Here is a 23,358-nt window from a genome sequence, read left to right as displayed (position 1 = left end):
TTTGGAGCAGGAGCGGTGGTGTATTTGGGTTGCATTACTACCCATAAACGCTCTCCATTACAAGCTTTTCTGGCTTGTTGGCTCTCTGACCTTACGTTTGTGTGTACGGCAGCGCGATTGAGTGCGCACATGGGCCCTGCACACTATAGCTTAAGACAGGATAAAAGCTGGTGAGGTAGTGTACTATTATGTTGCTTAAATGCATACTAGATCCTTTTAACTGTTAGGGAAAGAATAAAAGCGGAGAGTGAAAAGCTCTCCCACCCACATCTGATTCTTTTTGCTGCATTGCCTGTGGCACAATGTTGACCTAATATCAACTGTGTCTGTTTTGTTAAACACATTCAAATCAGTAGTACTCAAGCCTGTGAGACGTAACACTGTTTCTCATACTGTGACACACAAATACAAAAGCTGTGTGGGTTATTGGGTTCACTATCAAAAGATTGCAGGGAAATCAAAAAGGTCTTAATGGACGCAGCAGCACACATGTGCGCTCACATCTTTGCGTTCAGTGTGTTGTATTATCATCAGTTAGTGATGTCTTAAATGAAAAGTGCATGCGCATTGCTTCTTCTTCTTCTTCTTCTTCTTCTTCTTCTTCTTCTTCTTCTTCTTCTTCTTCTTCTTCTGACCAGGGACATTTGTCAGGATTTTATAGCATTTTTTTATTGTAAAATGTGTTGAAAATTTACTTTGGGGCGCGCGCACACACACACCCATACACACAATGAGTTTAGACATTGTGTATAACCTGAAATTTAATGCAGTTAGTCTAACAATAAATGTAGATTCATTGTCTCTCCGTCGTGTTTTTTGTCATCCTGAAGTTTCTTCCACATCTCGGTCATTGTTTGTAGAAAAGTGAAAGGCGTTCATTAAAGACAGTTGTTCAACCATTTCTCAAAAGTCCAATGATATGTGGTATTATGGGGATGTATTCCGGCTCTCTGACCTCTAGCAAGTGAGAGGTGAACCATGGCCCCCATCCAGACCATTAGTCAGACACAATCACACAGCTTCATAGCAGATTAGTCTGCTGTATTAGGACTTAGAGCTCTATTAATGTAATCCCTCTGTTTTAGTGTGGCCTGGGTTTAGGGGCTTACATGTGCACACCCACACACATAGACACACACACACTTAAATACATGTATGCACGCACACATACAAGCTGTTTGGGTTATGGAGTTCACAATCAATGGATTAAGGTGAAATTTAGACAGTAGCTTAATGGACACGGCACCGGCATTCTCTAAATGTGTTCTCTCTGAACAATCGCACACACACGTGACATGTGCAGAGTGTACTTTTCTTCCTGCCAATCATCTATTCATCCATTCCTTGTTTTTATTTGTGTGCAGTAATTGCGTGAGTCCCTTGAAGCACTGTCACATCCTCTGTTGTAACAATAAATGTCTTTCTCAGGGCTGATGAGATTGAGATGGTGATGACGGACCTGGAAAGAGCCAATCAGGTAACCTACTCAATATCTGGACTGTATGTTTTTACACGGCATTGTCCCAATTGTGTGCCAGGCTGGGCTTCACAAGTTTTATTGTTAAAATACTGAGAAAGCAGCACAAAGAGTTCTTTGGCAGAAATCATTCAGATAAAATGTGTGTTTTTACTGGGTCAGTCTAGTGATGTTCAGTATTTGTCTTTCTGTCAACAAAAGTCATGAAGTGACCAAAACCAACAATTAATTTATTCTACTAACAAGTATTGTCTCTGTTTATAAAGCTTGACACGGCTTATCGTGCCATAGTTCTTCCCTGTCATCCAAAAACGATTAAAAACACATCAATAAGCCACAAAGTTGCACTGGATGACATGTTCCTTCATTACATTGAACAATGGACACTAGTTTATTTTGATCCCGCATACACCAGCGTGCTGCCTTGAGGAGTCACTAACGCACCAAATTGTTGAAAACTACAGTACAGCTCTGTTTTTAGGAATTTATTTAGCTCCAAAAATCAATTTATATATGTTCTTGACCCCTTTTTACAAAGATTTACATGTTCAGTAGGAACAAACAGCACTGGGGCTGAAAGAGGTGAGGAAAGCTGGACTAACACACTGTTTGTTTTGGGTCTTTTAATGGGATTTGATGAGAGAATAGATCATATAATACAGAACATCACCAGCATTACCCATTTAGATGCAAATATTCTTAATCTCTTCACAATCTATGAAATGTGGTTTATATTAACAAACAATGACTTGCTTATTACTGCGAGGGCTGCTGTTTGTTTCACATGTTTATTACACACCTACTAAACCAGCTGAAATAAGCCCCCTAGCGCGCCCTCTGCCCTTGTGTTGTAAATATTCCTGTGGTATCTGTTAATGTCATTGTTGTTAACTTTCATTATTAGCCCAAGAGTATGATTCGTGGCCAAAGGGGTAGCATAGGCATGTAATGTTAATATTAGCCCGAAGGTTAGCGCTCCGACTATAATGCCACACACACACACTATTCACACTTCTGATTTGAGGTTTACAGAGGATGACAGCATGGCCTCCAGCTCAGTCACAGACTTTTATACGCTTTTATAAGGAGAAAATGGAAAACAGGATTTTTCTTTTGCGACTAGCAGTCCAGCTCCCACCCAGTCAATAACAGCTCTCAATATGGTTGCAATTAGGAGCGCTGTGGAATCGGCTCCCTGTAACTCCTAATGATGGCAAGTTGGCCGGCGTTGCAGATGATTCCCAACTGGAGCATGGCAGTTTGGCCATAAATACGAGGCATCGGGTATCATCTCAATTCTCAGGACTAATTTAATATTTTCAATTAAGGAAAAATTTACCCTCTGCCATCGTTCCACACTTAATTTGCGTTCTTTGTACCTCCACTCTGTAGTGTATGTATGTGTTTATGCTTCAAGGGGGTGGGCTTCCTTACCCCACAGGCACACAGTCGGCTGGTAGAAGATGATAGTGTATTGGAAAACTTGCCTTTTTGGAAAACCGCTTGTCCAACACTTATTTTTGACAGAACTTTTGCTTGTCTGCTCTCTCCAGCTACATACATGCAGTAGGTTTTCAGCTGTTCTCTGGGGCTAGCGGACACACCAAAAAAAGCGCATTACACAGTAGCTCTGAATTGACCATTAGATTGATCATGTTTGACAATGTTTCAGTCTGCACTAGTTGATTTTCCTTCCACTTTTTTCTCTTCTCCTTCCAGCGAGCAGAAGCAGCTCAGAGAGAGGCGGAGTCGCTCCGAGAGCGGCTGTCCTTGAGTAACCAATCCCAGCAGCTCAGCAGCCCGGCCAAGGCCGACCCTGACACGGTAACACATTTCACTGATTTACTGGATGGCTGATAGAGAAAGAGGTATTGACAGGCTGAAGATCAGCTTGGCCTTTTTATGCTGGAGGCGATCAGCTGATTAAAGCTTCAATTTATGGATCACTGATCTTAAAGGTCAGGCTTTGGAGTCAACAGGTGACTGGTGTATTGATTAACCAATTTTATTGGACCTGCTCAACAGACTGCAGAGCTGGGACTTAGTTAACTTTGAGACTGATTGCCAGACCGAAGTATCTGCTTGTGATGAATACCTCCTGATTGTTGATGTAAAGGAGGAGGCCTTTTGAAACGATAATTAGTGCATCAGCGTCTGTCTGGCACAGAAATACTGATTGCTGCAGTGATTAATTGAATCTATCTGAAAGCAGGACGTTTTATGGGTGGTTTTATAATTGCTCGTATAGGTTTTATTTTGCTCATTACATTAAACTGCCATCCTCTTTGGCCTTTAGGAACAGGCGGCCGAGGTGGCATCCCACTCAAGTCTGGAGGCGGAGCTCAGGGCCAAAGAAAGGGAGACCGCCCAGCTGGTGGAGGACGTCCAGAGACTGCAGGCCAGCCTGACCAAACTCCGAGAGACCACCAGCTCCCAGATTACACAGCTGGAGCAGCAGCTCAGCAGCAAGACTGCCACTCTCAAGGTACCCACAGAACACACAGCTGCAGCTTATTCATGGTTAATTTCATATATTTTAGCTGTTAATTTCTAATAAGACTGGTTCTCTATTTTTGTCTTTTCCCCCTCATTGTTGTGTATACTGATCACACCTGTAACTATATGGATGCATGCAGTCGCTCTGTTCTGTTATCTAGAGTCAAGCCACTGAAATAAGTACATGGCATACAGATCCAAGGATTGCTTTTATTATTTTATTCATTTTCATGTCTTTTCATCTGCTTGTAATCTACAGGAACTGGAGGAGAAACTGCAGAAGCAAGCTGACTATGAGGAGGTGAAGAAGGAGTTGAGGTGAGGAGCACGCACAGAGGAGTGTGTGTGTGTGTGTGTGTGTGTGTGTGTGTGTGTGTGTGTGTGTGTCTCTCTCTCTCTCTCTCTCTCTCTCTCTCTCTCTCTCCGGCACAGGTCTATTTATTGTATGCGTTTGATGTCTTTAACAATGTTAAACAAGATGCATGTCTTCATTTAAGATTTGTAACTCAATCTAGTGTCATTATAGAGGTGAAGCTTGTATGTGTGTAGCTTTGTAGTGTGTCTCCTGCCCCTCTATCCTTTCTTTGCCCTCAAAGAGACAGAAATAGAAAAGATAGTGTACTACACAGTGTGTGTGCGCTTATGTGAGTGCATTGTATGTTGAACTTCTCTCTCTCTCTCTCTCTCTCTAAGCATCCTCAAGTCTATGGAGTTTGGAACATCTGACTCTGTGCAGGTAAAAGTTACACTTCACAGACATGAGTGACCTTTAGCACTGGACCATAACGTTGCAGTAATCATAATTAGGTCCTTGATGAACAAAATTGTACAACTCAATCAGTAAGAATCAATAACTGAAAGGAGACGCTGGAGCACAGTTATTTTGAAAAGTCTCATTTTAATTTCTGCTCCATTGGTCTCCTCCATCAGGACTCATCCAAACCTCTGGAGGTGCTGCTGCTGGAGAGGAACCGTAGTCTTCAGTCCGAGAGCGCCGCTCTGCGCATTGCCAACACTGAACTCAGCGGTAAGTCTGCCCAAATGTTAGGTTCTAGGAAGGGCTGGATTCATGAACACTGGCCAGAGTGTCTTTGCGAAACCTTCACTCAGACCAGCAGAGACAAAAGAATGCCCACAGAAGGGGGAGTCCAGTATTCATGGGAGCTTAGATGAGGCCTCAGCTGCAGGTAAGGTGAAGAGATTATATCAGGGTAGTGCATACATACTATATGTATGTATGTAGATTCTTTTTCTCTGAGAATACTTAAACCATTTATGTATGTTTTTGGAACGAATTTGCAATATTGGGTCCTCAATGTGCAAAAGAAATGCGTTACCATGGTACAGAAATGTTGCTTTAGTCTCACACTTCATGGAGAGGAAGAAAATGGATATCTGGTGTGTTTGAATACCACAGCAGGAGGTCAACCTGAACCGAAACAAAGTTGCAGTACACAAAAATGAGGACACCATATTATCGCCAAGACATCAGGACTGTTGCCCTCTGCAGCAGTGTTTATGGGTTTGAAATGTCATGGCTTTAGGCTTGAATAGTTGAATAGCTTTGAATTGATTAACATTCACAGTAAGGGGAGCTTACTGTCTTACTCAATCATGTAAGTCTCAATGGTTATGCATTAGAATAATATTTCTCCCAGCGCTTATCATCAAGATGGATTCCAGTAGTTACAAGACTGAGAAAATATACTTCATTTCTCTATTTGTTTTGGTGAATGTAAAAATTTAATCAGTCTTAACTATTCAGGAAAGAAGTGAAGCAAGGCCTTTACTCAGAGTGAGCACAGCTGTGTTTTTTGTTTTGTTTTGTTTTTTGTGTGACATGCATCTGTTTTCTGTTCAGCCATAAAAATTGTTTTTCAAAAGAGTTTTATTGCACCATTTTTTTCTCGGATGTATTTTTCATGAACTAAAGACTGTGATGCTGTATCTGCTACGGGATTTATCAGTGATTAGGAAACCGCCGCAGCAGCGTGGAAGAGGACTCACATGGTGTATTGGCTATCTAAGGACATCATTTTACCCTGTCCAGTTACTTCCACTTTGCCTGCGAGTGAGAGAGAGAGAGAGAAAAGAGAGAGAGAGAGAGCGCGACTGAGCCCTGGGCCAAGCTAATCTGCCTAAGTGGCACAGTGTCAATTGTTTTGTTTGTCCTTTTTTCTTCCAGGCTGTGGCTTACAAGAAAGGTTGAAATCACAAATGCATGGGCACTTTGTCTGGGGGGGTTTGCAAAAAAGGAAAAAGTTCACTAATTTGGAAAAGACTTGATTAAGATAACTTTCAACTTTTGTTAATTATTTTTTTCTCTCTCTTTTTGGAACCCCTTTTTTGTTGACTCCCCCATAATGCATGGTGTGTTTGACCTTTCTTGTAGGGTCAGCCGGGCGAAAAGGGACAGAAGAGTCCACACCGAAGGAGGAGACCATGCCCAGCGACCCCTCTTCCTCGCCCCCTCCTCCCCCTCCCTCTCTTCCTTCTTCCTCTCAGCTCCCTCTGTCTCACACTCATACGGACCCCCTCAACACTGCCACCACAACCAGCAGCAGCGAAACGCACCCTTTCACTCCTACGGGCATTGGACAGGACTTCTACTCCCCTGTGTTCCCTCTGGTGGGTGGTAAGATGGCTTTGAACTCCCTGATTCAGCGGCAGCTGCTCCAGACCTTCTACTCCAAAGCCTTGCAGGAATCATCTGGAATCCCCAGTGGGGCTTTACTGTTCACCCCCTTCACCCCAACCCTCAGCTCAATCCCTACCTCCACCCCTGGCTCTGGGTCAGCTGCCATCCCACTGGCAGCCAGCAGCCCCCAGCCACCTCCAGCCAGCCCAGACATGGCTCCTGTTAACGGGAGCAGCACCGCTGGCAGTGCCCCATCCCCGTCACCCAGCCACTCTGACGCCACCACAGGAAGTATTTTGGACGGGGAGGACATGGACACAGCAGAGATCGCTCGGCAGGTGAAAGAGCAGTTGATCAAGCACAACATTGGTCAGCGTGTGTTTGGCCACTATGTGCTGGGACTGTCCCAGGGTTCGGTCAGTGAGATCCTGGCCAGACCAAAGCCGTGGAACAAGCTAACCATCCGAGGGAAGGAGCCCTTCCACAAGATGAGGCAGTTCCTCGCCGATGAGCAGAACATCCTTGCACTGCGCAGCATCCAGGGACGGCAGAGAGGTGAGTCTGTGTTTCTTTCATGTGTCAGCGTGTGTGCGAGTGTGTGCGCGTGTGTGTGTGTGTCTTGCATGTGTGTGTGTGTGTGTGTGTGTGTGTGTGTGTGTGTGTGTGTACAGCCCTGCACAGAGCCATTGATTAGCTTGTCAATATGGACTAGCTTTTTATTTTTCTTTCTCTTTCCTAACTCCCATCCTGTGCCACACCTGTGTGTTTTGAGTGAGTTCCTAGTCACGCACTGATCCCAAGAGCCTCTCCTAGCTATCGCAGTCAATACAGAAACCTTTCACACATCAATAGTATTGATCGATGGGAACTAGGAGGAAGGCGGGGGTACTGTTAACTACGGGTAGATTCGATTAGCCTGGGCCTGCTTTTGTTAACGCATCAGGACATTTCTGATTGAAGGTGGTCTCTGTGGCACAATAAAATAAGTCTACCACTCTGGTCCTAGACATAGTCCATGTAAAAAATAAGGCTGTGGTTAGTATGCCCTTGCTTAATACAACTATTAAATATTTTATCCCTCACTACTTTGTCTTTGTACTAGTTTAATATTCCTGTCAGAGGTAGAGATTTGATTCCTACTGGGGCCACAGATGGTGAAGATCAATGCATTTATGGTCCTGTAATGTGCATTTGGATGGAAGCGTCCACACATTCCATATATTTGCAGACCATCATAGGGCACCATATAGTCTAGCTGTAAAAGAACAGAAACACACAAGTGCTGTAACATAGTGTGTGGTATATTGTTTTTAACAGAGGGCTCAGGCCAGCCCCAGCTTAGCCGAGTGTTTCAGGATGTTCCGAAGCGGAGAGCCCTCTCCAATACAGCTTCACACACAGGTCTGTCCCCTTCACACACAGAGATTGTAGCACGTTCTGTCTGTGTGGCATGTTTGTGTCGGGGTGAACTGTATCTATGGTGCGTGCGTGTGTGTGTGTGCGCGCGTGCGTGTGAGTTGCTGTTTATTAATTTGCGGGCAGGCACAAAGATATACATGTGCCTTGAAGGTAACCACACAGTTCCAGTGACTTGCGTCAAAGGACAAGCCAGCATGTGTATTTAGGGATTTTATTGGTAGTTGTTATTCTGTGGGGAGCATTTACTGTATGAACCCTGTAGCACGTGTGCATGTGTGAGCTCCAGAGGGACCAGAGAAATTATGACAATCCCTCCAGTGTAGTTGCCTTGTAGCTCAGTGGTGGGAATGTTGTTCTTTGTGCTGTGCTACGGTGTAATTACTTTATGTCCTTATAGGCTCCGTTATTGTTGGTTATCTCTGCTTTTTAATCTGACATGGTTTTTCATCTCCTCCCATTCCCTCTTCCTCTCCTTCCAGGTAACATTACCGCCCGTGTCCGCACCCCAGAGGCGGGTTCAGATGAGGCTATCAAGTCAATTCTGGAGCAGGCCAAAAGAGAGTTGCAGGTGCAGAAAGCTGGTGAGTCGTAGTTTTTTCTCATCTTCAGAGGACTCAAGCATTGAAGATGATACATTGTGGTTGTGAGTGTTAGTCGTCATCTCTCCCTTGATGGCCCTTTTCTCCTCCCTCAACAGACTTGTCCCATGCTCAACCCTCATATGCAGGACTGAAAGGAGGGGGCGGAGGTGGTGGGGGCAGCGGATCGGACGAGGCTATCCGCTCCATCCTAGAGCAAGCTCGTAGAGAGATGGAGGCCCAGCAGGCTGCACTGGAACCCATACTCAAAGCCTCATCCTCCTCTTCCTCCTCCACAGTATCATTATCTCAGAGGGACCCCCTGAGCTCACCACTCACCGCCCCCCTCCCTCCTTACAACCCCCTGGCACTCTCCCTCAAAAAGCCTCCCAGCTCCCTCTTGTCCTCCCCCTCATCTCCGTCTCCTATCCTGGACTTCAGCTCCAGTGTGAAGAGGGAGGGCAGGGCTTCTTCAGGGATCGACATGTCTGCTGACGGAGCTCTCAGGCTGGGTCGGAGCTCTGAGGGGTCGGCCCGCTCTGGAAGTTCTGGAGGGGTGGGTTACTGGAGAGAGCAGTGGTGGAGCAACATGCATACAGACCACCGCAGGGCCATAGCCAGCCAGACAGCAGAGGATAACCACAACCAGGAGGACTCCAAAGAGGTGAGGGGGGCAAAAATAAAGCTTGTGTGTGTGTGTGTTTTCTGCCGTTGCTGTCTTTATTACTCTGTTTTTACTCTGCAGTGGTTGCTTGTCTGAGCCATTCTCCGGTTGTGTGTTTCAGGGAATATTGAGTGACAGCCTCTCTCGACACAAACCGTGGAACAAGCTGAACCAGAGGAGCAGAGAGCCATACCTCCGCATGCAGCCATGGCTCAATGGAGACCAGGGGCAAAACGCACACATCCAGCAGGCTCAGAACCAAGGTAGACAAATCACATGCACATGCACACAACCAGCACATCGAGTCTGTGGATTCACACAACCAGGCTCCTTGGGCTAGAGCATTACTCTGAAAGCCTGATTAGAGCTAGTGGCTAGTTGTTACTGTCAGTCTGTCACTCACCCCACCCACCCATCCCACCACCACCCCCATCCTCCCTCTTCCACCTCCCACCATCCCCCCATCCTCAGTGCTGTGGCAGTGTCAGCCAGCAAGCTGCTGGTTTGTCATGTCATAGACAAGTTAGTGTTGCAGCGCCAGATGGCAGCTCTGTGTGTGTATGCGTGTGCGTGTCTCTCTTTCTCTCTGGGGGTGTAAACAGCAGCTAATGTACACTGACAGCTCCTCATGACTGCTCTCTTCCAGCCTGCTGAGCTGCACAGCAGTACTACACAGACAGAGACAGGGAGATGAAGGAATAGGAGGAGGAAGCCAAAAAAGCTTCAAACTGAAAACTTAAGCACCTTTGCTGTTTGTTTAACAGGAATTAAATTAATTGATGTAGTATGACTGAAGTCCCTCCCAATCCCAGCAGGGAGAGGAAATGGAACTCTGTTTTCTTACATAGTAACATGTCTTCTAACCTGTGTGATCTTTCTTGCCCTGTCTGTCCTGCTCAAACAGAGGGTACTCCCAAGACATCGGCCAGTTGCAGCCCCGCTCCAGAATCGCCCCTCAGTTCAGCTGAGGAGTCAATCAACGGTCTCGCAGGAGATCCACTCGCCTCGCAGTCCTCCAGTCTCAAACCTTTGTCTGAGGATCCTTCAGGTGGGGAGTCTCAGCTCAGCACCTCGCTGCCCGTACCTGGTCATTCGGGTCTCAGCATCCAGGAAATGGTCGCAATGTCTCCTGAGCTTGATACTTACGCCATTACCAAGAAGGTTAAGGAGGTGCTGACTGATAATAACCTTGGTAAGAAACACAGGGAATGCTGTCTGTGCTGTTCAGTTGCTATTTCTCTCCCCCTTCCCTCCCTATTGATGAATAATTCAGCTTTTGAATCAGTTGTCTGAAATGACCATCCTCCTCTGTGTCCCGCCTAACCAGGCCAGCGTCTGTTTGGGGAGACTATCCTGGGTCTGACTCAGGGTTCTGTCTCAGACCTGCTGGCCAGGCCCAAACCCTGGCACAAGCTCAGCCTGAAGGGCAGAGAGCCCTTCGTCCGCATGCAGCTCTGGCTCCAGGATCCACACAGCGTGGAGAAACTCATGGACATGAAACGCCTGGAGAAGAAAGGTGTGTAGTCAAAGCTCAACGATGGGAAACAAATGCACACTCCATACAGCCGCATGCCGTCAGATATAATAAACAGAAGCCTGAGACAAAAGACAAAACCTTCATGTTATCTGCTTAAGCATGCATTTACTTTATAAATACTTTCGCAAAAAAGACACAAGCAGCAGCCTTTGAATTACACATGCACATCTGCACACACAATATCCTTTGTGCAGGACAGCAGAGCATGTTGTGCAGATCACAGTCATCTTGGTGTGATGTCAGTACCAATCAGGACTGCAGACATCACATACTGTATTAGATGTGACAGCTAGGGGACTGCCGGGGGCCTGCTTACTCACAGTCATCAGCACTCCTCTTCATCATCATCATCATCATCATAATAATCACCCGTGTCTATAAGCTCGTATTTTTATCATTCGTTAGCCCCTGCTCTATCACTCCATCATTCTTTATTCTCCTCTGTTTGCGTGATGCATTTAGGAATCGGCGAAGCCGAGAGGCCTTGCCTTCCTAGCTGCCTCACAGTGACCCCTGACTGCCCACTTCAAGCTCTCTCTGTAGAGATGGGATACGCATATTTGAACCTGCCAGTAGGCACAAGCATCCAGCATCAGTTTACCCCCTGATATCACAAACTACAGACAAGGGCAAAAAACAAAACTGACCTCTCGCCAGTGTGTTTGCGGCTTGGACGGGTGGGGTTACTCTCCATTCAACTTTGTTTTAGATTATTGACCCCAAAGTAATGCATCCAAATAGCAATGGGGTAAAGTCCTGCCCAACAGCGGAGCCCAGAGGAAAGACATGGACCTAGTCTAGAGTAACCGTATTTGACCTCTCACCCTTGTGGTGCAAGCCTGCGAGGCAGCGTACAACTTTCAGAGTGGTCTAACCTTGCTCCGAGGGCTTTTTCCCTGCAACACTAATATATCTGGCAGCGTGTATTGGGGTTGAGAAAATGTCAACCTCATGCAAAGCTGCCATGAGCTGTTCATTTTCAGCTGCTGGTGCCCGAAGTGAATGGCTCTGCTTGTTTGCTGTAAAATGGAAGAGATGCGTTCATTGTTAGATTCCAGAGAAATGCAATAGCACCACCTAGTGGATGTTGAAGAGGATGGCAGGGTTATTTTTTTCAAACTGTGTCTGATGCACAATAGGTAACAGTTCCTGATGGCACACATCAGTCAAACATAGAACATCCAATGTGACCGATTTCTGACGAGCAAGACCGTCTAACCCACATCTTGAAAAGGTTTACTACTCACAGTCTGCTTAGCTGTGAAGTAAAGCCCAGGAGAATGTGCTTTATGCTGGTTAAATCACAGAAATTGTAGTAGTTGATTAATTGATGGCATTTGTAGTTCAGTCAGCTAATCCACAATAGCTGTATGGACTGGACAAGCTCTACTTTGCATGAATATTACGGACACTAGCCTCTGTTAACTGCAGTATGGAGAGAAATTTGTAGAGTCTAAACCAGATCACCAATCTGCTGCACATTTTATCATCGGTATTCCTCATATTTCTTCGTGCATAAATGGATTTTCTGTGGCACTGATTCCCCCCCTGTGGTTTTTGTGTCACTGTTCAGCTTACATGAAGAGGCGGCTGAGCTCCTTGAGTGATGGCCATTCTGTGGAAGGGAGCTTAATGGGGCCAGATTACATCCAGGGCTCCCAGAGCCCGGGACAACAGCATCTGAAGAAACCCAGGGTGGTGTTGGGCCCTGAGGAGAAGGAGGCTCTGAAAAAGGCCTACCAGCAGAAGCCCTATCCCTCCCCAAAAACCATTGAGGAGCTAGCCTCCCAGCTCAACCTGAAGACCAGTACTGTCATCAACTGGTTCCATAATTACAGGTCAGTGCTTGGAAAAGAGACACACTTGAATTGCGATCGAGTGTTTGCATCACAAGTTCTTCTTCAAAGTGTATTTGAGATCGTTTAAATAAATCTAATTCCGTTTGTGTGCAGTTCATAATCCTCTCTGTGTATACAGACAGTTCTAGACTGGTCTAGTTTTTGTATTTGATCAATCATATATTAAATCATGTTGTATTGTTAAATAATTGTCTCAGGAAGGACTTTAGTTCGTGCCCTGCCCAGTTCTCATCATTACACTCATACAGTATTTTCAGAGTAGAGTTTAAGATGCTTCATACATGACAAATTGTATTTCAGGATTTGTGTAGCATGACTGAAATCATGTGTCTCTATTAGGTCACGTATCCGGCGAGAGCTCTTCATAGAGGAGATCCAGGCAGCTGGAGGAGTAGGGCCTGGCAGTGAGGGGGGCTCCCCTTCCCTCCGCGGGTCCAAATCAGGAGAGGGGGACAGCTGTGATGGGACAGAATCTGAGGGCACAGTGGAGACACGCCAGGGACTGGGCATTGGCCTGGAGGATCACAGAGGATGCAAAGACCACGACATGGAGGCTGAGTCTGAGGCAGGGGGCTCTAATAACTCCCCTGCCGAGCTAGACTGCACCACCTCAGGCTTAGCCGGGCCAGGCTCCAGCTGTGGACAGGGTGGACTGGGGCTCTTCGGCCTCACAGAGGCGTCCTCCAGTAGCTCTGCCTCTAGTACTAACATCCCAGCCTCTGGCTCTGCCAGAAACCCCAGGGACAACAATCTGCGCAAGAAGAAAGCAGCCAATCTCAATAATATCATCCACAGGCTGGAGAAGGCTGCCAGCAAAGAGGATCCCTCAGAGTGGGAGTTCTAGCTCCCCCTGACCATCCTTCATCCCTCTTGTCTCATAACCTCACGACCTCTAACCTTGGACCCCTCCTGCTCTGTTCCAGTTGGAGAGTGGACACAGCCAAAGTCAAGCTCAGCAGCCATTTTTATTACACAGAAGCTTTCCGAAAAGAGGAAAGAAACAAAGAGTGGTTGGCAAAACCCTTAAAAAGAAGATTTACTGAATACTTAGAAGAACAAAATAAGAGAACTTGCGTGTCTCTCCTTTTTTTTTTTTTTTTAAACTGAGTTTTGTTTTTGTACTGAGAAAAGCACTTAGCCGTCCTGCTGGCCTCCGGCCCTGCTGTACCTCCCCCTATCACCAGCCACTGGTGCACCAGACTGGTTAGTCCTGAGCTGGGGTCTGACCCACAGCTGGGGTCGAAACCTGGACTCAGTAACACAGGCAAGGCCTGACACAGCAGCTGTCACAGTGATAGACACTGATAGATGATAGATAGAGACAGGAACTCTCTTACAAGAACTCTCACTTTCTTAAAGGAGATTTTTTTTCCGCTCTTCTTCTCACCTCCCAAGTGTCCACAAACCTCCCCTCACTCAGTGAGACGCCTCATTTTTCACACTGTAGAGTGACTGTTACAAACCCTTTGCCTTTTTCACTCACTGCGTGTGTGCGTGTATGTGCGTGTTTGTATGTCAGGGGTTGTGTCAGTATGCATGTGTGTGTGTGTGCGTGTGTGTATATACACACCCAAAAATGGTGTGTGTGTGTGTGTGTGTGTGTGTGTTCTCAATGGCAGCATGTTTTCTTTTTTATCTCACTCCTACACTCTTAAGAGGGTAGTGGAAGGCCTGCCGGCTGAGCTGCCATGGTTACTGATGTAAGAAAGATGAACTTTGACCTTTTGTGTCCCCATATCCTATCCTGCTGACAGCCATGTGATGGCCAGAAGGATCTCTTAATTCCTCACAAACACACGCACTCATCTGAAGAGGAAGGAAGGAAGGAACCCTCTTTTTGCCTCCTTAAACCCTTCTTTTACGGATGAAGGATGATCTCTTTTTTTGATATTGCAATTTGGTTGCCAATAAGAGATTGCACAGTCTATTGACTCTAAAGAGTACAAAATAGGGAATTTTAGGAAGCATTTTTAATTAGTACAAAATAAGAACAGAAAATAAGAGAATAACAAGTTACTGTTTTTAAAAAAAAAAAATAAAACAAATTAGAATGGAATAATGTTGCGTTGTTGAAATACGATACAATGAATCCACGTAGTACTGTAGCTGTCTGACATGGTGATACTTTACGTGTCTCTTGTTGTTTTAGGTTGTGCACGTCACAGCTTTACCCAGCACTGGACCTGCTGGGTGTGTGTGTGTGTGTGTCTGCACCACTGACAAATTTTCTCTGCTCACAAACACACATCTTTTTATAGGCCAAATCAGGAAGAGTGTGTGTGAGCGTGCGCGTTTGTGTGCGTGTGTTTATTTTTGTCTGTGTGTGTGTGTGTGTGTGTGTGTGTATCTCGTGTGCATTTGTATTTGCCTGCATGTAAGTCAGGGTCGAGGTCAATTCACTCAGAATTCAATTGAAGAAGCAGATTATCGATGATGACGTTTCTGACTGAAAAAATGGGTTGTAGCGAATAAATTGCAATGTACAGTACTTTACTAATCTGTACTTTCTGTAGATTGCCGTCAAAGTGAATTCACCCCAACCCTGGTATGAGTAGTTACCACTCTCCTCTTGTCTATCCTGTATCCAGGGATGTAAGTCTTTTGCATTGAATTCTACTGTATACACTACAAATTATAAGGCATATCACCTCCTCCCTGTCCCACACAAGCCCTCAGTGCCTGTCAGCCTACTGCCTCCCCTTTGTGTGTATGTGTGTGTGTGTGTGTGTGCGCGGGTGCATGTACACACACGCCTGTCAATACATGCGTGTGCACAAGTGTGTGCGACTGAGGAGTGTTCAGTGTTTCCAATGAGTTGGGTCATATTTCGTATCTACTTGCACACACTACTAGTGCACAACTGACACCCTTCTTTAAGCTGTTTGATGCATTACCATTACATTAATCTTCTCACAAAGTAGTGTAATACTATGATTTACTGTAGCTTGGTTTTATTGCTATTTTGCATTTATAGTTTGGTTTTTATTCTGCTTATTTATAGGTGCTGTATTTTTCATTTAATGTCTTATCATTTGAGTTGTCTATTTTTTAAGGGATTATACTGTTCCTGAGGGCAAGTAACATTTTTATTAGACGTATAGACTGCCGGCAGTATTGGTTAATATTTACAAAGATGTACTAGTTCTCATTTGTTTGTATATTCATGAATCCTAAAGTTTAGTGTCATTTCAATAGCTTTGAAAATGTGTTTGCTGCAGTTCATGCTCCCGTAAGCATAAAGCTTTTACCACAACAGTTATGCTCTTAAATTGCTAGCTAGAGAATCAAAGGACATATCAAGATCAGTGAATATATGATAGCATATCTCTTTTCCTGTTTTCTATTCTCCGATAATGTTTTTGGAATTTCTTTTTTTTTTTTTTTTTTTTCGGCTGTTTCTTGGGCAAGCCCAACACTAACGCTCGGCAGGGCCTACAGCTTTCTTTAGATAGAGGTCGCCCACTCGTTAATCACATTAACATAATTAACAGGTCCAAATCTATACACTTTGTCAAATAGGTCAACTGAAATTACCTAAACTTGAGAACACATGTTAACTTGAAGGAGGTCATATCTGCCAAATTGAGATTAGAGAAGTGTACCAGCTAGCAGGTGTGCTACGCCAGATTGAACAGATAGCCAGCCTATGATTATGCAGAATTTATATTGCAGTCCGTAACAAAGCACTTAATAGGGTCTTACCTTGGACAGGGTCTGTAAACACTACAACAGAGTACGATCCCGGGATGCTGGGAAATGTATGCCTTTTTTTTAAAAAAAAAAAAAAAGTGGTTGTGAACCAAGCACAGACTCCGTATCTGCATCCTAACACTAAAATTAAAACATAAGATAGCTGTACCCATGTTTTCTACATCACAATCTGTGTTCGTATACAGCAGCCCCACCATTTCAAACTACAGAGAACTGTGTGACAGAAAAGGGCCATTGTCCTGTACAGTTGTAGATATTATGAGTAAATTGTTTTGGTTTCTATCCAAAATTTCCTCAGTTCATCCTTAAGCCTCCCCTTCCCCTGAATGCACATCCAGATATATTGGCAGCCTGTCAAAAGATACTGATAACCTCATTGCACTGCATTAAGATGCATTAGCTAAAATTGGATTTTCTAGTGTATCTAATAATTGTAAAATTCCACAAACATTGGCTCTTACTGTGGGCGGCGGATGTGAAACATCTGTCTTCTGCAGAATACTGAGGGCTTATTGCCTTCTGTTGGACTGCTTGGACTGGACAACCACAGTATGTTTTATGGTGATGAATAGCTACTGTAAAGTATAAGCACTTAACCCATTTGCCATTTTATAGCCAGATCCATCAACTCGCCTAAACCATGTGAGATCATCAGATTTGTGCCTTTAACTGCCAAGCAGGGCACCAAACTAGTGATGTCATTAGATGTAGACGACTTCACCTGATTTGTCCATAATATATCCCGCATCTTGATCCAAATTTATTTCTCATCCACTTCATGTTGGTACTTTAAAGTCGACTTTATCTCTGCTCTCTGGGGAGGGTTGTATATAATCGCTGGAGTGCAGTGAAAAAGCGAGGAGAAAGCAAGCTTGTGTATTCTTTTGACTGACCTGCGGACGCTTTTCCGTCCGGGTCCCATTTCAGACGGTTGTTTTCCCACAATGCATTTCTTACGTTGTACATAACCTAACTAGCAGCGAAAGGCCAGAGCATTGAATGAAGGAGGAAGCATGCAGAAACAGCGTACACTGTAATAACACTGAATTTATTCATAGGGCATTTTGTATTTTTCTGTTTGTGTCAGGTTTGCTGTGACATTGATAATGGCACTACAGGTATTGATAATGACGTGTGCCAATTCTAATGGTTATTTGGAAAAGAGACGTGTAAATACGGTCGATCAAGTAGCTATTGATTCACTATTGTCACAGTATGCTTTTGTTTGAAGGCAGGAGGAGAGAAGGGACGATTCAGGACTTTTCCATGATCCACAGATATTTTTCTACAAATTTAAATCAGATGATTCTATACACTGTTGAATAACATTGTAAAGGTGTAACAGATGCTGTATATCATATCATGTTTTCTGAAGTTGTAAAGCTTTACTGTATGATCTGTTGAAGTAGTGGTTATTCATTTGACATATTAGTTGTAATGGAAGCCCGAACAGCAGCACTGGTCACCATATTCAGGAAAAAAAAGAAAAAAAGAAAAAGAAAGAAAAACCTCAGATGTTTTTTGTAATACTTTTAGAATATATCTTATGAAGTGGGTTTTGTAAGGAAACACTTTCCAAATCAGTGGTGCTGTATGCATAGCACACTCAGTAATACATACACACATAATACAGCACAATACACTCATCCTTTAAACCCCCGACCCACACACACACTTGCGTGCTTTTTTTTTTTTTTTTGTTTTTCTTTCTTTCTCCACTCACCTCTCACATTGGCTCCAGCTAATTTTAAGTCTTAAACCATTTTCCTCGTATCTCCTCAGTTGTTTCACGCTGAACTTGTACAGGTTTGACGGCCGGAGGTCGACTCCGGCGCGATGAAACATTTCAGCGAACGCTCGCAAGACTTAAAAAGAGGAAGCAAAAAGCCAAATAGTGAAGTAGTTATCCACCTCTGTTGAAAGGTTGCTGACAGTTTTTCTGAATGTTGCTACCTTGTGTCGTCGCTTCAGTTCACCCATAGCTTAAACCACAGTGTAGTCTGACAACCAAATGACCTGGGGAGATCCGCGTCCCCCCCCCTTCCCTTTTGGAAAGCTTTAAGATGCTTGTTGAGGCTTTAGCGAGTTTTTAGATGATTTGTCCAACCTGTCATCAACAATGTGGAAGTAATAATAATTCTCATAACTTCTCCCACTGTTTTTTTTTTTTTTTGTTAATGTTATTTTTTTATTTTGTGAGTGTGTGTGCGCGTACATGTGTGTTGTAGTACAAAAGGCTGCATGACTGTAAAGGGATGGTTAAGACGTTTTTTGAAAGTTGTTTCCCTAGCACTTCTGTCACTCCTGAGATGCTTTTTTCTCCTTCGGGGTCACCCTCCCTTTCGTTTTTCCTCATGTATCATTGTTTCTTTATCTTTCTATTTACTAAACGTATCATGTTGTTTGTTCTCAGCACTGTAAAACAGTCCCTTCTACAACATTGAAAAGCAATATCACTGTATGAAACGTTCACAATGTATTTGTTATGATTGACATTTGATTCATCATCATTATTATTCACATGCACCCTAGGTGTGATAATTGAAGTAAATCTCTTTTATACAAATACTAAAAGTGTGCTGTGGTAGTTTTTTTTTCTTTGCCAGAAATCCTGTTGAAAATGTGCTGTGTTGTGTACTGTGAAAGAAGTATTCTCAGAGAAAGAGGTCCGTTAGAAAGCCAGGAAAGAGTAGACAGTGAGGGGAGTCTTTGAGGGGTTTCATGATATTGTGGATGCTGGACTGCTTCTGCCATTTACAGCCTCCGCAGGTGAGTTATTTTGGGAATTCAAAGCAAAATATGAAGACGAACGAGAAAACCCGATTGAGAAACGGTCTGCAAATGATCTTAACGGCTCTTCTCTGCTCCTGACAGGCCGCTACGCAGAGCTGCAGGTGGAGTTTTCGTCCGCAGTGCGCACCAGCGCGGAGCAGAAGGAGCTCATCCTGAAGCTGGAGCACGACCTGAGCACCATCCAGGCCATGTCGTCCCTGCCGCGCCCCGACGCGGACGGGTCAGAGATCAGCGACATGGGGAGCATCCCGGAGCCGATCAAAGAGGCCACTGCCATGTTCGCCGGTACGTCCCTGGATTAGAAAAGGAGCCCCGAACATTATGTCTCAATTTATGTCACATTTTTAAAAAAAGCAAGCCTCACCAGTGTCATTGTACAGTGATTCTCTCTGGACCCCTGACTCAGAGAAACATTAAGCCTCCTCACTGTATGTCAGTGATGTAACACATTTGAATTGGTACATTTAAGAGCATGTAGGTTTTTCTTAGTTGAAATAGTCCTTTAATTTTAAGCTTAAAGCGTCTTCAGACAGATAGCTAAGCAGCTAAAAGATGACCTGATGTCCAAACTTAAAGTGAGAGATGACACCTTGCTGTATAGCATTAAAGAGTAAAGAAGACGTGTGATGTGAAATAAGCAACACTGATTCAACTTTGGCTGACGATGTGTTGATGTACACTTCCTCATAATCGGAGGCTGGTTGAGTAAATAAATCCTCAGTGTCTTTAGTATTAAATAAACGTTCACGCGCTGGTTTGAAGTGTCAGGGACATTTGAGTCGGCTGCTCTGTTCCTCCTGTACACGTCAGAAAAAAACATCATATGACGAGACAGATGAACATTTTGTCCGTCAAAGGATTCATGTTTCTTCTAAAAAGTTAACTTCTCAGGTTAAAAGCATTTGCTCAATCTGTGCAACGTTTCAGTCTTGTCTTTGAAATAATCTACCAGCTTTGATGCTTGTGTGAATTTTCCACATTGAAAAGTCTTTGTTCTGAAAGAGGTGAGAGCGCGCGAATGTAGCGTCAGTCCTCACCGGCAGAACACTGAAGACACTGAAGTGTGACATGCCGACAGCACAGCGTCTCTGACTGAACTGAGGTAAACCTGCTGAGCTGAGGCTCTGCGGGGGGCTGTCTGTTTAAATACTGCAAAGCAGCCCGATAAGAGGGATGTAAGCGTTTCTTTCCTTCCATGTGACAGTCAAGACAGAGTCCAGTTTTGAAGTGTTCACATGAGTTAAATATAACATGTAACAGCATCAAGTGTGACCACGAAATATAGTTAAATTAACCTGTTTTCACGATGTTGTTAATCAACCCACATGTATGACCGTAAATGCAACTTGTGGCATTCGAGTGTTGTTTTATCTGTTTTCTCCAGGTCCAGGTGTGATCTCCCACCCTGAGCTTCCTCAGGGCCAGATGGACTCCCTGCTCTCCATCATCTCCAGCCAAAGGGAGAGGTTTCGCTCCCGCAACCAGGAGCTGGAAGCTGTGCGTCACAGTCCCTCTCACACATTATTTATTCCTGCGTCTTTTTTCTGGGGGAGCTAATTTCTCATCTGTTTGTTTCCTGTGCCCCCCCCCCCTGCAGGAGAACCGCTCCATGCAGCAGACCATGCAGGCCCTGCAGAATGAACTGGACAGCCTGAGAGCAGACAACATCAAACTCTACGAGAAAATCAAATTCCTGCAGAGCTACCCTGGCAGAGTGAGTGTGTGTGTGTGTGTGTGAGACACTGCGTGAACGCTAATGTGCTCGATACAGGTGACGTTCTTGTTTGGAGGAAATGTAAGTGTGTGTGTGCCTTTTCTGTTCACTGTAGGCTGGAGGTAGCGATGACACCGTGATGCGCTACTCCTCCCAGTACGAGGAGAGACTGGATCCATTCGCATCCTTCAGCAGGAAGGTAAAGGACATGGACATGTGTCACATGAAAATCATCTCTGCAGCCATTCCTTAAAACATTTAGTTGTTTACTGTCGTAGTGTCCTACTCTGCTCACGGCTGACAGGGCGCCGTGTTTCCAGCACGGCTCCAGTAGAGCCTGGTCATGTGTCAGTCCTGCAGACTCAAAGGTCAAAATCTTACTTGTAGATTGTCCATTTTGCTCTGGCATTATCCAGAAATAATTAACGACTGTTGAGAATAAGGCTCCAGTTCAGCCGCCGGTGTCCAGAGTGCAGCGCAGCACGTTGTGTTTGGATGAAAAACAAACTTGCCTTTTGCGTTTACGCCTGCTATTTTTCATGTGTTCTCGTTGTCCTCAAACCTGCATGGGAGTGATCTGGGGTGGCGGCAAATCAGCCCCTGACTCCATTAACAAATTAGAGTTTTGTGAGTTGACGAGTTAGAGGCAACTTTCTAAACTTTGTGAAGTGCTCTCTGCGACAAATTCTTAATTATCTGTCCCCTCTAGTAAGTTTGTCAAATGTAATGCATGAAGTTTGTTTCTTTGCATAAAAAACGTCGTGTTTGTCCCTGTGTGTTGCTGCACCGCTGTATTTTTTTATTAACGTCAGCTGCTCTGTTTGCAGGAGCGTCAGCGCCGATACCTGAGCCTCAGCCCCTGGGATAAAGCAACTCTGAGCCTGGTAGGCCTCACACACACACACACACACACACACACACACACACACACAGACACACACACACAGTTCATGTGTTTGGTGCAACTTCTTGGCTAATCCTTCTGTTTTTGTCTCTCAGGGTCGTGTGATTCTCTCCAACAAGATGGCCAGGACCGTTGCCTTCTTCTACACCCTGTTCCTGCACTGTTTGGTCTTCTTGGTAGGTCTCCCGTCACCCCCTGAGGTGTTTCTGGTTGCGTGTCGTCAGCTTCAGGGAAACAGATCCAAACTGTTCACTGTGATTTGATTTCAGGTGCTGTACAAGACTGCGTGGAGCGAGAGCATCGGCAGGGACTGCACCGCTTTCTGCGCTAAGAAGTGGGTTCATTCGCACCTCAATGAACTGAATATGCTGTTTTGATCATATTAGAAAGTACCTGATGCAATTTTTGAATTTTCTTCATTTTTTGTTCCTCTCAGATACGCTGACCACCTCCACCAATTCCACGAGAACGACCAAAACCTTTAAGCTGTCCCACAGTGGCTTCGCCCCAGTGCGGTCAGGCTGGTTCAGCGCTCAGCAGCATGCGAAGTTAACCTAACTATGCTCCTCATAAAGACAGAGCTTTACTTTTCCTGCAGTAGCTAACGTCTCCACTAGGGGGCAGTTTAGGGCTGTGAACTATAAATCAAAACAGTTGATTCCAAATTAGCTTCTTCTTGTTTTCATATCCAGATTCTTGATCTTTAATGAGCTGTGATTAATATAGAAGTCGAGCAAAAGTGTAACTTAAAGTTCCTTATTATAGTCTTATATTAGCATAATACTGCGATCTAATCATTGATAGTGTGTGAGGTTGAGGGTCCGTTTATCTTCCCACACCAAAGGGACCACGATACTCGGGTAGCATTTTATTTTTTCTGGGTTTTGCTGAAATTATTAATAATCAGAGAATTTAATCAGTAAGAATAAAGTTGATATAACATTAAAGGTGAAATGATTAACGTTATGATTGATGTTTGATTGGAGAGCGTGCTGTCATCAGGAGAAGGTGGTAGTTTTAGGATGTTCTGCTTATGGAACAAAGTATACAGCAGTTCTAAGTTTACTTTAATTCCTCTGGCATTTGCCATACTTGCGTGTGATTGATCGATTAATTGGTAAGTACAGATTTTAATGTCTTCGGCGCAGACATCACCTCGTTACTCGTGCTTTCTGTTCAGAGACCGTTTGCTCCTGACCTGACAGGTGAAGGTTTGCAGCAGTAATACACGAATGGTTACTGAGTCTGTGATCCCAATACTCTTCTCTAAGACAAAATACTGTGCATGATTACCTGCTTACTTCTTTTCTGACTAACGTATTACAAATAAAGACTATGCAGTAATTTTTCTTGTATACATGTGTATTTCTTCTAATTTCTTACAAACGTCCACTTTGGACTCCAGGATAAGCTGATTAGAAGTTGATAGCCAAAGGTCACTGCGACTTTATAAAACACATTTTTGACCATAAGTCAAGACTTCATGCGCTAATTATGGCAAAATTTCACACAAATGTGTCAGAGGATAAAATGAAGTGATGTCTTTTTATATCCAAAAAGTCAAAGTT

General features: G+C 44.4%; 1 protein-coding gene across 3 annotated transcripts in view; it reads left to right on the top strand.

Moving 5' to 3' along the window:
• The window catches only part of cux1b (cut-like homeobox 1b), a 60,719-nt gene extending 37,585 nt beyond the window's left edge, over window positions 1-23,134 (top strand). Inside the window, exons 9-23 of one of the 3 annotated variants that reach the window (XM_076734296.1) lie at window positions 1,429-1,477; window positions 3,197-3,301; window positions 3,774-3,962; window positions 4,233-4,291; window positions 4,667-4,709; window positions 4,904-5,000; window positions 6,366-7,166; window positions 7,929-8,012; window positions 8,510-8,611; window positions 8,728-9,272; window positions 9,394-9,535; window positions 10,177-10,464; window positions 10,600-10,788; window positions 12,383-12,647; window positions 13,008-14,692. In XM_076734296.1, coding sequence (XP_076590411.1) covers window positions 1,429-1,477; window positions 3,197-3,301; window positions 3,774-3,962; window positions 4,233-4,291; window positions 4,667-4,709; window positions 4,904-5,000; window positions 6,366-7,166; window positions 7,929-8,012; window positions 8,510-8,611; window positions 8,728-9,272; window positions 9,394-9,535; window positions 10,177-10,464; window positions 10,600-10,788; window positions 12,383-12,647; window positions 13,008-13,512 — 3,463 coding nt within the window. In that variant the 3' untranslated portion in view covers window positions 13,513-14,692. Of the gene's footprint in view, window positions 1-1,428; window positions 1,478-3,196; window positions 3,302-3,773; window positions 3,963-4,232; window positions 4,292-4,666; window positions 4,710-4,903; window positions 5,001-6,365; window positions 7,167-7,928; window positions 8,013-8,509; window positions 8,612-8,727; window positions 9,273-9,393; window positions 9,536-10,176; window positions 10,465-10,599; window positions 10,789-12,382; window positions 12,648-13,007; window positions 14,693-19,253; window positions 19,458-20,556; window positions 20,670-20,769; window positions 20,887-21,001; window positions 21,086-21,713; window positions 21,771-21,885; window positions 21,967-22,059; window positions 22,125-22,226 lie in introns of those variants that run through there. The other 2 variants (XM_076734298.1, XM_076734297.1) reach the window with 2 other exon arrangements.
• The last annotated feature ends 224 nt before the right edge of the window (window positions 23,135-23,358 follow it).

This window comes from Chaetodon auriga, chromosome 7 (genome assembly GCF_051107435.1).
Source record: "Chaetodon auriga isolate fChaAug3 chromosome 7, fChaAug3.hap1, whole genome shotgun sequence".
In the NCBI taxonomy this organism is placed as follows: Eukaryota; Metazoa; Chordata; class Actinopteri; order Chaetodontiformes; family Chaetodontidae; genus Chaetodon; species Chaetodon auriga.
This window is presented reverse-complemented; position numbering and strand designations above follow the sequence as displayed.